This window comes from Ochotona princeps, chromosome 21, assembly GCF_030435755.1.
Source record: "Ochotona princeps isolate mOchPri1 chromosome 21, mOchPri1.hap1, whole genome shotgun sequence".
Taxonomy (NCBI): Eukaryota; Metazoa; Chordata; class Mammalia; order Lagomorpha; family Ochotonidae; genus Ochotona; species Ochotona princeps.
The window spans coordinates 22,736,516-22,749,139 of NC_080852.1; the positions used below are offsets into that span (position 1 = coordinate 22,736,516).

Below are 12,624 nucleotides of genomic sequence, written 5' to 3' on the forward strand. Positions count from 1 at the left end.
AAATCTTACTGTATTTTTTTCACTTGTCCTGGGATATCCGACAGCATTGAATTTGCATCACCGGGAGCCAAGAAGATGGTGGAGGGGACTTAGATGAATTCTAACAAGAGGATTTTGAAACTAGACTTTAGTTTGCTAGGAGCAAATGGGACAGTGTCATCATAAAAAGCACTGAAAGAGAGGCTTTTCCGAGCTCTCAATGCAAGGTTTTTTAGATATGAAAGAGAATGAGAAGCAGAAACCAAAGTCCCGCACGAGTCCCAGTTGAGTAGATTTCAAGGGGGAGAATGAAGGAGAATGTGAAGTTCTTTGGAAGATGGAAAGCATCCCTAGGCAGAACAAGAGAAGCCCAGTGACCTGGCTTGTCCAACAGTGTGTTTTCTTCAGCTCCAAAACCTACACTGTCTTACCACTCAGCTGCCCCCATAGCCTGAAAGCTTCACTCACCCGGATCAGACTTTGCCGAGGCAATGTCTTTTCTCCTTCACCACACAAACCCACCTGAGGAGAGCTCTACCACTGCACAGAGAACCGGGGACAGGGCACACACTGGAAGATCACTGGGGGACAGGTGGAAAGACATACAAATCCATCTATCTCTGCCATGCACGCACCTAGGGCAAGTTTCTCAACCTTTCCAAGTCTCATTATCTCCACATATATAAAAACCTTTTTCTATTTGCTAGGGCTGGTTGGCTTCAGACCTGCTAGTGTAACAGCACAGCCCCGCACCCAGAGGAACCACACTGAATATTCCACTCTTGTTGCTTCCACACACTTGAGACTTTCAGAAACACAGGACTCACCCTCTCAGCTTGCACCAGGCCCTACACACTTGCAGCTGGTCCCCTGCAGACCTGTTTTAGAGTTGCTGCAAGGCCTGTGAGGCGACACCTGCCAAATGTGCCCTGGGCCTGACATGTGGCAGGTGCTAAAGGAAGGCATCCACAGGTATTATGTTCACTGGACTGTTAAGTGACCCCAGGACACCAGCTCATACAGAAGCTGGGTGGCACACTGGGCCAACAAGTCCATTACAGTGATCCATTTTGTCTCCTGGATCATTGCACACACTGCGGTGGACATGCTCCAGCCACGCCTCTGTTTACAAGAGCCCACAGGGATTTTGCTTTCCTGTGGCACCCCAGATGCAGAAGTTACCACTTCTGTCTGAAGGCACCACCAGGCAAGTGGTCAGAGCAACTGGGGAAAGGTCCCCTGTGACCAAGTCAAGAGCAAGTCTTGCCTCACTTCCCTAGGGAGCAGCAGCAGCAGCAAGCACGATTGAGCGGAGAGAGGCAGAGGGCAGGGCAGAGGGCTGTGGCATTCACTTTAAGCTCAGTCTTTCTGACAAAGCTGCTTTGCAGGGCCTGAGGCTAGGTCTTGAGAACAGAGTATAAGTGGAAAAAATTGAAGCATACTGTGGCAGCCTGGGACTGTGCAGGATGCACACGGGTCAACTCAAAGAGCTGATCTGTGCTTGCTCTGAGCGAAGCACACTACAGACTCCATCTGTTAGGGAGCTGAGGCACCATTTCACACGGAACATGACTTCTGGGCCACAGTGCCCATCGACTGCCTGCTGCCATGGCCTTTCAGTGCCTGTGGCACACAGACTTCTGAGCAGAAGAACCGACAGCACTATGCTCTGAGCAAGCACTGTGTGCAGGAAAGGGCAACGGAGCTCACCACCAGGTGTTACAGATGTGAGAATCCACAAGCATCATTCCCTTGTGCCCAGCAGAGAAAGCAAAGCCAAGACAGAGCTGGGATTCAGAGCAGCCACTAGCAAATGGCTGAGCCCTTCATGTACGCCAGGCACTGTGCTACGAGATGTATGTTTACTAGTCTCTCATGACCTCTGACAGCAGCCCTTGGAAGCAGCTATGATTATCCAATCCATGTGGTACACAACCTTGGAAAGGTAGCTTGGCATAAGGTTGCAACCAGACATTGTCAGAGCCTAGTTTCAACCCAGTCCTGTCTGACTATAAAACCTCATCTCTCACTGTTGGAGACCTTCCACGTGGCCCAGGAGGGCCATCAGCTGGTTCCTATATGATAACAGTCACTTAGAAATCAAGTCCCCAGCTCTCTCGCGCTCGAGCTCTCTCTCTCTCTCTCTCTCTCTTTTTCTTGAGCACGCTGGTCTCTCACAGCCAAAACAAAAAAAAAAATTCTAGGTTCATGCCAGTTATCTTTCACCCATAGTCACAAAGACTAAATTTCCAATCCCATGATAACCTTTCTCTTCCTCCTTCCCAACAGCTTGAAACATCCAAGAGGGAAAAGGGGCAAACCGGGTTTGCTAAAGAAGTTGAAAAATAGGCTTTCCAACAAGAAACATGTGTGCGATTATTCTTCATCGTTTGTCTACCCCCGTCACCGGGTGAAAACAAGTTAACGTGAGACAAATGTATATATCCACACAGAGACAGAAGCATCAGTGGTGTCCAGGAGAGCGGGCTGTCCAGGAGCCACTGTGGCAAGCTCAAAGAAGTCATGGAACACTCAACAGCAACCACAGCCCAGCTCCAGGAGAAGCTTTCCTGCACGTGGACAAGCTGTCTCATAAGGAGAACCATCCTTGAATTTTTAGGACAGAATCAGGCAGCTTTGGCTTCAAGCAGGCCTGTGAGCGAGCCAGTGTGTCAGAGATTGCAGAAGAACTGGCATTCAGCCAGGTTTTTATATCATTTTTTTTATTATTCTTCCCTTCTGGCACAAACAAGCTGTGGAATTTCAAAAACTGGGTCATCATTTTTGAATTCCTGGCTTTCAGCACAGCACTCAGTTGGTCTCGTTGACTGGCTTAAAAGTCTGATTTCCTGAGCTAACACTTCCTAGCCATTCTGCTGCAGGGCAGTTGTAAACCAGGGGGTGGGAGGCCCTGCCTTTCCCGTGGGCAGCCAATGGGCAATGGCTCCCCCAACCGAGCTGCAGGTCCATCCTTGCATTTTCCGCTGTTTTATATTTAACAGCATCAAATCCGTTCTTGAAAGCACCATTTCAAATGTCACCCTTCTTCCTGGGAGGCCCCCAGGAGACCTACTGACATCCTGATCTCATAAGGGGATGGCTTTTCCCATAGACTGTGGTGTTCCCAACAGAATCATCGGCCTGCACAAGAGGAAACAACCAACCCACAGTAGTTTTACTAAGATTCCATGAATGTTCCCAGCCGGTGGAGTCGTGTCTGCCCCCTGTGGGATGCAGCACCATCTGCTTGCTCTTCCAGCAATGTACTCAAGCTTGCCTCCATCAGGAGGCCTCACATCAGGCCTCTCAGCATCAACTCCTATCTCTGAACTCTGGAATCCTGAGCTGCTGTCCTGGTTTGTCTCCTTTCTGACCCTAGGAAAATGGTTCCCATGTCTTCCCAGTGGCTCACTTAAGGCTGGCCTAATATGTCACAGCACAGACTCTGACTTCAAATATTGGCCTCTAACAGATGATACATCAGGGAACAGGAAACTCATTGCAAGCCTGTAGGGCTCTTAACATATGTGCAAGCGGCATCGGATTTCAGCAGGATCTGTTGGAGTAAGAACACCAGTGAAACCTAGCTCTGGGGTCCGGTCTCGCCTTGCTTTATCTGACTTTGATTTGTTTGGTTTAGGCAAGCGTTCTCAGGGGGCACGGGGTAAGGAGCACACAATTCTTACCTTTTAAAAGAGCCCATTGCTAACAACTTGTTCATTACAGCTCCCTCAATTTCACCAAAAAAGTCTCCAGTCTGTGGGGAAGAAAAGCAGACAGACAAAAGTGTCAGAAAGCAATACACCTACCTGGCAGTGAGTAGACGCACAGAGCCCAAGTTCCCAAGCTGACAGGAATGTGAGGCCTCAGAACTACCGCTACCCACACCCAGAGAGCATTGCAACAGTCACGGGAGTTATGGGATCACAGAGCAAGGCAGTGACCAGATGTGAACGCTTCCTCAACACATGGAAGGAGGTTACACAACACGTGCTGAACACTGGCATTAAAATCCACACGTATGCGCACGTGCCCAGTCATCACTGGTTTCGGATGAAGTAGGCATTAATCTGCACATAATCCCTTGTGATTACAAAGCTACTTCGTACTGACAGAAACAGGCTGGGAAAGGGCCTCTTAAGCAAGGATGAAAAAAAATGTCAGTAATTCCTGGACCTGTTTAGGAAAATATAGCAACTTTCCTCATTGACCTTACAAACTTCCTATAGCTAAAGCATCTATCCCTTTTAGAAAAACACTCTCATTTTGATGCTAGACTATTTATATACTAAGAATAGGACTGCCTAGCTCCTACAGGAGAGAGCCTGGCCAAGCAGTCAGACCTCCACTGACCTACCCTGATCATCTGGGGCTGTCTTCATTGAGGTACTTGGAAAGTCCTTACATATCTTTTCCCATGGCCAGGCTCAGGCATCTGAGGTCTTGATGCTAGTTGAGAGCTGCAGAGTTGGTGAAATGAAGGATGAACATAGCCCATGCATGTCCCCTCTGGTGGAGGTATCCCATGGGTAAGGTGCCCCATAGGTAAGAGCAGGGCTTAGAGTAACACACTTTTCTGCCAGCACCCTAGGATGAGCCTGTGCAGCCCAGTTAGGGAAGCTCCATCCCTGCTCTGGGTGCTTTTCAAAATTTACAGTTTCTGTGTATGGTGGGTGGAGGGCACTGTAATAAGAATCCAAATTAGACCAATTCCTTTGGCCTTGCACTCACTGAACCCCAAGTGCACTGCAGCTGATGGAGGGACCTCAAGCATCTTCGTGGCAGCTTGCAGGCAGCAAGGCAGAGCATACAAGGGCAAGGAGTCAAGGAGGGGAGAAGGAGGGAAGAACATTTCTTGGAATGAACATGATGCACGTCTTTTTTTTTTTTTTGGTAGAGGGAGATGGGACATTTCTGTGAACTCTGTGGGTGTATGCTACTGCTGTAACAAGGAGGACATTTGTATTTCTGTCTGCAACTGCACCAGTGGTCATGGAGCGGGTTGACAGATGCGTATTACTCTAATTGGGGTGCAGGAAACCAGAACATCCAACAGGCCTGGAATGAAGAGGCTGGCTGACTCTCTGGGCAGCAGTACAGGCTGATTCCATGGAGGGATGCAGAAGGAACCTGTGGTGGCCACGGCTGTGTCAGCCTTCAGATTTCAATGGTTTGTTGGCTGGCCCAGGGCTTACCAGTGGAACACATTCACTGTGTCGTTTGTACCCGAGGATCGGGCTTCTATCTTGGGCCTCCATGGTTATGGCAGAAAGACAGAGTCTACCCTCATTCCAACCCAAGCAATTAACCTGGGTCATCACCCCACAGAGTCTTCGATGTCTCTGCCCAACTTTCCAGCCAAATGGGCATATTACCCACAGGCCAGTGGACCTGCCAGAGCCTCAGAGATCGGCTTGGCTTCACTGATTCATTTATCCTCTGCATGGCTCTCAGCTGCCCCATGTCCAGTGATGGTCAGCCTCAGAGACTATGTGGGGTCATTTTGAGTCTCAAAGGGACAATTTTTCGCCCACCAAAGGTACATTTAAAGTATTACAACATACTTCACAGGTAAGAGGGGAACTGGAAGCACCATTCCTCAAGTTTCTTAGGGCCACTGCTTATAAATACATCAGACTTCTCGAACTCTAAGGAGTCACATTGAAGGACAATTAGCTAATTGATTCAGCCTTAATGACTCCTCCCCACACACACATTGTTGTCTATTAAACAACTTGAAATGATTCAAGAGATTTTATTATAACATATTTGTATCCTGAAATATTAAAGTTAGAAGAAGCCTTATACAGTCTACTATCTTCATTGCACAAAGTCTTTTTGGAAACCCAGATGGAGTAAGAGATGTGCCTAAAATCTGGTTACTGAAGAGAACGGGCACAATACATCTGCCTTGACACCCAACTATACTGTTACTAAGCCTATACAAACAAATTTGATTTTCATTTAATGTGCTATTTTCATTTATAATTGCAGGAAAGGTTTTGGTACAGAAAACCACAATGGCAATTCCTCTCTTACCCTCTGTTGACTTCAGTTCTCTTTTGATTTCCAAGCAGACCTCTGTGTTTATTCCTGAAGCCTACCTTCTTTCCATCTCTCTTTCCCAAATGCACACTGCATATGGCTCAATCAAGTGAGGGGTAGGATAGTCACTTCAAGAAAGCTCACAGAAAAATGGAATTCAAAGTTTACAGAGCAGGTGCTTGGCAGAGCAGATAAGATATTGCTTGGCACACCTATGTCCCAGATGGGATGCCTGAGTTTAAATTCCAGGCACTCAAACTGGGGAGCAGCAGGTAACGGCTCAAGTACTGAGGTCTCTGCTAAACCCAGATGAAGTACGAGCCTCCTGGCTCTGGCCTGGGTCCTCTCCATCCCCCCGTTACTGACAGACTTTGGAGAACACAACAGTGAATCAGAGATCTCGCTCTATGTCACTTTTCCCTTCAAATTCCCTTCAAATAAATAAAAGCAAAAAAAAAAGTTTAATGTTCATTTTAGTGCACAAAAAATAAATCCAGGTTTTTTCATACTATGCATTTTCCCATGAGCTTTTTAAAGACTTTTCATATGTTTGTCTTTCAAATGCTCTTGCACAGAGATAAATGTGTATTTTGATTTGATTTTCCATAAATTTTTGGGAGTGCCTTTGTATATTTCCTCATCTAACCTGAGCCCTGGGTAATTTTTGCACTGAATTCTAAGCAGCAAAATGACAAAGAACGCCTCAAATGAGACATGTGTGCGTGTAGAAATGTTATCAAAAGGAGAAACACCTCCATAGCTGCCCAAAAAGGCAAAAAAATCTTTACATGGGCCAGACAACTCCAAAGTAAGACTTTTATAAAGTAGGACATTTAATCTGTCAGAGCTTGGTCTGGGGCTCTGCCAGCCCTCACCAATGCCCCCTATTGGGTGGGCAAGTTTCCCTGGGACCTGCAGGGGGCTAAGCAACTGAGACATTGTTGCAGGGATGAAAAATAAAGCTGTGTGTATCCTTCTGTTCCCTTCTAAATCCTGGCCATGGTCTGTTTCATTCCTGCTAACCCAGGTATTCATTCTTGGAGTGGTTAGAAATCCGTCACTCACCTGCATGTAGTCTTCAGACACTAGGATAAATCCATTATTGTCTATGAGGTAACAGTTCACCGTCTAGAAGATAAAAATACCAGTTTCAACCTTGTTCCCACCAGCTGCATCTATGCAGGGTGGAGCATTTCCAACCTGAGCAAGGCTGTGTCTGGGGAGGGAGGGATCTTCAGGGAATGGGAAATCCCTGTTGAGTTATGGTCACTGTTGTGCTAAGCCCAGTGTTCACTTTGCAAAATTAGCAAACAAAACAAAAACACTGAAAGAACCTTGCTGGACCCAGACTGGATAAGAAAGAATCTACATTCATAAATGCAAAATTACACTTGGTCTTCCTTTTCTGTTGTTTTCTCTTTATATGATCTAAACTCTGTTTTCCAGGAATCAAGTGTGCAAGGGCCTCCAAACCTATGTGCTTGGCTGCTGAAGTGCAGGCGTTTTGAGAGCGAAACATCGGCACAGTGTCATTACTCTAATGATGTATTAATAAAAACACCGTGTCAGCTCGGAGGACCATCAGGGGACCAGGTAATATTTTTTAATTTGTTCATAGACTGAGGCGGGGGGAAGGGGCAGACCTCTGTTGAAGGGGCCCCTCAGGCCTCCTAAAGGTTTTCAAACTGTGGTTTTAATTGGGAGCTGGATTTGGGGGCAGGGATGTTAGTTTTTGGTAGCTCAGACTTATAAATTGTAGCAAGCAAGGTAAACTCGAACCTCTGTTTGCCCCACACTACTTTAATCTCAAGTGAATGATTTGCTACAGGCTAAGTTTTAATTACAATACTGTGGAGTTTAAATTTAAGATTTAATTCCGTCCTTGATGTAACTCAGTTTCTATTTATTGCAGCTTTATATACCTACTGCAACATTTAATTTGTAACATATCTTTACCCCGAGCTAAATTCTGCCTAGCTCCAGGCCACCACAGGGCCAGTGTTTTCTGGGACATCTGCCTATACATGGAGTTTGCATTTAGTTGGGCACAAAAGGACAGCAGAAAGTTGGTCTCAAGGGCTTGACCTTTATTTCTGGACAGTGACTTGGCAAAATCTACAGAAAATTAAAAGCACTGCTGGCTTCCTCTTACAAAGTAGCTGGCTGCTTTGGCAAACCATGCAGTCTCTCCGTGTTCCCCACGCTGTGACGTGGGTAATCTATTCATTCATTGGCTGTTTGTGTTCACAGAGTCTACTTTGCTCCCAGGAAGAATTTTGACAAACTTTCTCCTCCTGACCATACAGCATTGTGGAGTCAATCTCATAGTGTAAAATGAAATACAGCTGGAAATTCAGCCCCACCAGTGGCACAAGGCACATTTCCAGGGTGTCCTGGCTACCCATGGCTGGTGTCTATACTGTTGGATACCAATGTAGAAAGTTACACCAGGTATCAGTACCTTAGATTATAACAGGGCTCTGATGAGTTTCAGCCAGTCCACACTGGCTCATGTTAGACAAATCCACATCCTTGATCATGTGAATTTCAGGCTGCTCATTTTGCAGCAACAGCCAAGTGAACACTGGGAGGTCCACCTCCGTCCAATCAGTAAATGCGAGTTGGGTAGGACTATGGTTTCCATTTTCAGACACTGACTGGCAGACACAGCAACCCAGAAGCCCAAAATCATCATGGCCACTCCCTTAATATCTAACGATAAAATTAACCCCTAATTTAGACATCCCTAGCCAATTAGTGGTCTTACTACTAAACCTATATCTCTGGTTAGTCTCCTGATTTTTGTCTAGTGTTACAAACATTACATAGTATAACGCAGGTGGCAAGGCAAACAGATGATAAAAGAAACCCGAAGGTATTAAGGAAAAGGCAAGGTCTCACCATGTCCACAAAAGCAACTGTGGTTCCCCACGGCTGCAGTAGGGAGGGACCATTGCCTAGACACTTGCTGCTGAGTGTCAAGGAATTCAAGCAGAGGCAGGTAATGGGAAGACAAAGGGAGGTACCCATGTAGCAGGAGTGCGAATAATCTTAGGGGAAAATCAATGCTGTGCTCCACAAGTTTTGGGGTTGCCCTTTTATAGCATAGGGCCTGATGGAATATTCAAAGGAGGTGAATTTAGGGCAGGACTGCGGGTCATGTAATAATCTCTAGGAAGGAGTCTCAGCAACTGGTGGACATGTGGCGGGAGAGCATCTCCAGGCATCCAGGATCTGTCACCTGCTGCATGGTGGGAAGTGAGATGCAGGTGCATCGGAGCGAGAATACCGAGCCTGCAGCTCTGATGGACTGGGATCAGCGAATTGGGGTTTTGTGCAGTGCACCAAAGATGCCTTGTTCAGGGGCTGGCAGTTCTCAGCCCCTCTTCGATACCTCCCTGACTGTGTCACCCCCCACACAGGGCGCCACTGATCCGTCAGGATCTGCTTAAGCATAGACCCAGAGAAAAGGAAAAGACCACAGGAGACAAGATTAGAGTGGTGCTTCCCAAGATGATGACATCAGAAGCCAGAGACTAAGAGAAGCTCCTGGAAAACTGAATCAAACCCTTTCCCTGCCACTGTCCATCCTGGTGACCACTCCGAGAAAAATCAGCTGTAAAGTGAGGGAGTCTATACTCTGCATCTTACAATTGTACCAAAAGCATTAAACTTCCAGATCCTCACAATTTCGTAATTCACTTACAACCTAAATTTGCTAACCCCAACCCTATGTTCTTATTAAAACATAATATTCACAACGTCTGTCTTGTTTAGAGATCCAACTTCAGTATAACTTCTCATTATCTGTTGTAAGCACCTGGCTCATTCCCTGACCTCGCTTCCTGACCCTCTGTGATGGGCTGGAGCTGAGTGAGGCCAGGAGGAGACTCAATGCTCAGGCATCCCTGCTGGATCCCTCTCTCTCCTGGAGTGAAAGGAACAGAGCAAACATTGAACTCAAGAAAAGCAATGAGGGCTGCTGACTCAATACAGAACTTGGAAAATCAAGCTGTAAAAAACTGAGGGGTGGCAAGCTTCGGAGCCAAAGAGGACAATGATTGGAAAAGGAAGTGTTCCACAGCACGATTGTCCCTAAGAGGGAAGAAACCAGAAAGGAAGAAGGAAGAGAATGTGCAGGCAGGAGCAGGAGGGTACTTGCACAAAGCCATGAGCTTGTTGCCAAGCTTATTTTTCAGTTCGTAGAGGACTATCCTCTTGGACACAGGGCATCGCCTAACCCAAGGTCACACAGCTAAGCAGCTGGCATTGACTGCAACGCTTCAGGACAGGCCAGCCACCACTCCCCACACCGCTGGGCCCTGCTGCCTTTCAGAAGACCACAGGACAGAGTTCCAGTCTCCGTCAGATCTTGGTTAGGGTCCTGTTGCCCATGAAGGAGTTTCTTTATGAACACAAGCAGCAGAGGACAGATCTCATCTACTCCCTGTTGCCGAACCCTAAGAAATGATAGAGAAATCAGCCAGCGCAGTCAGTCAGTGCGTTCAGTACCTGCAGCGAACAGCAAGCAGAATACCACCAGCGACTGCTGTGTGGGGCCAGCTTGGTTACGTGTTATCAACATTTACCATAGGTTCCTGGATTGCCTGAGCACACCAATCACCAATCCTTAAGCTACAGAGCTTAGGAAAGTTTCCTGTGTGTGTCTACCACTTGCTGATGGACACTATTGAAAAAAGGAAAAATCTGCCGTAGAGGCATCAGTCCAAAAATGCACTTGACAACCTACTCACTGGAGTCAGATCAGGCTACAGCCTACTGGGCCCCAGTGTGGTGAGCATGTCATCCTGGGCACAGCCCAGGGAATTGCCTTTGTTGTCTTCCATACAGAGTAATAATGGCACCCTTCTAACCTAACATTGTTTTAAAAAGTCATTTTCTCTCCCTTTTATTAGGACTCCAGGACAGGAACCTGGCAGCAGAGATGATGCCTCACTGTACTTGTTTGTGGCCAAGTTTGACTTTCAAGGTTACACTGGCTTTAAAAACACTTGGTCACTTTATTATGCATGAAACAAGTGCTGCCAACATTGAGGTTTGCAAGTCACTGAGAAAGTCACAGGACAAAAGCAGGAGGCTGAGTCACTGATGGAGACCCGGGTCATTGAATCTGAAAAGTACCATTAAGTTTTCATTATAGGCAAGACTGTGTTGGTTACCCATCAACCCTGGAAGGCACACTTAATCACCGTATGACTCCTTAAAACAGATCTGCCCCATGTCAACCACCACTGGATGGATTCAGAGGAACAAAACACTGGGATTTGAATCAACCGGGAGAGAATAAGCCAGAATCCAATTCAATCAACTTTCTAAGGCCCTTTCCAATATTAATATTCAACTGCTTTCCCCAGTGAAAGCAAATAGAAGAGACATTTGTCTCAGCTTTCCTTTGTGATACTGCTTTCCGCCAAGCTGAGCTCAGCATCTTGGGAGGCATGTGTCTAACCCCTTGTCCCAAGGACACACTAACAGGCCAAAGGGCTTGTGGATGTCAGGAGTGCCGAGGTCTGACTCAAACGCTGAGCACCTGCTTCATGGCTTGCCACCTTTGGCAAAACATCTCTGGATGTAGTTGCTCTAAAAGTGCAGAGGTAAAAGTGGGGAGGAGAAAGGCAGAAAGTTGATGTTTTTCTGCAGCTGTCTCAGAAAGGAGCAGACACTGTGACACAGCTGCTGAATCTGCTGCTTGTGACAGCGAAGTGCCAGCTGGGAGACACAGCTGCTTCACTTCTTGGCTAGCTTCTGCCTAACACGGGGGAAAGCAGCACAAGAGGTCCTGGCTTACTGGCTTCAGCCTGACTCACACCTGTCTGTGGCAGACATCTGGGGAATGAACCCATGGATGACAGATCTCGCTGTGTGATTCTGCGTTTCCAGTAAATGTTTAAAAAAAACACATATTGGGGGACTGGCGAAATGGCTCAGCAGCAAATCCTTGCCTTGTATGTGGTGGGATGCCATATAAGTGCTGGTTTGTGTCTTGTCTGCTCCACTTCCCATTCATCTAGTGCTTGGGGCCTAGAAAAGCATGAGAGCATGGCCCAAAGCCTTGGGACCCTGCACCTGCATGGGAGACCTGGAAGAAGCTCCTGGCTCCTGGCTTCAGATTGGCTCAGCTCCAGTCATTGTGGCCACTTAGGGAGTGAACCAGCAGATGGAAGATTTTTCTCTCCATTTCTCCTTCTCACTGTAAATCTGTCTTTCCAGTAACACACACACACACATCTCTATCTATCTATCTATCTATCTATCTATCTATCTATCTATCTATCTATCGAGAGATGTCAGAGAAGTCTGATTCTGTATCAAAAGGCAAATGAGGTAGATACTGAGTTATGACCCAAACCCAGGCCACAGGATCTGAGGAGCCACAGCACCGACACATCCATTCCTGGGAAGGCGACATTCAGCCGGAGATAGCCACTTTAAAATGACAGACTCTGACTTCTGCTATCAGTGCAACCTTGACCAAAAGCTTCTAACACTCTGAGCCTCATTTCTCGATTATGAAGGATGGAGTCAGCAGCAACAACTAGCCCAGAGGCTGTTGTCAAGGTTAAGGTGGCAGGGCCAGGA

General features: G+C 46.9%; 1 protein-coding gene across 1 annotated transcript in view; it reads right to left on the reverse strand.

Annotated features, from left to right (window-relative positions):
- Positions 1-12,624, reverse strand: part of CACNA2D3 (calcium voltage-gated channel auxiliary subunit alpha2delta 3) — a 714,521-nt gene that overhangs the window by 53,149 nt on the left and 648,748 nt on the right. Inside the window, exons 29-30 of the mRNA XM_058678785.1 lie at positions 7,090-7,152; positions 3,666-3,736 (exon numbers count right to left, since the gene is read on the reverse strand). Of these exons, the coding sequence (XP_058534768.1) occupies positions 3,666-3,736; positions 7,090-7,152 (134 nt within the window). The remainder of the gene's footprint in view (positions 1-3,665; positions 3,737-7,089; positions 7,153-12,624) is intronic.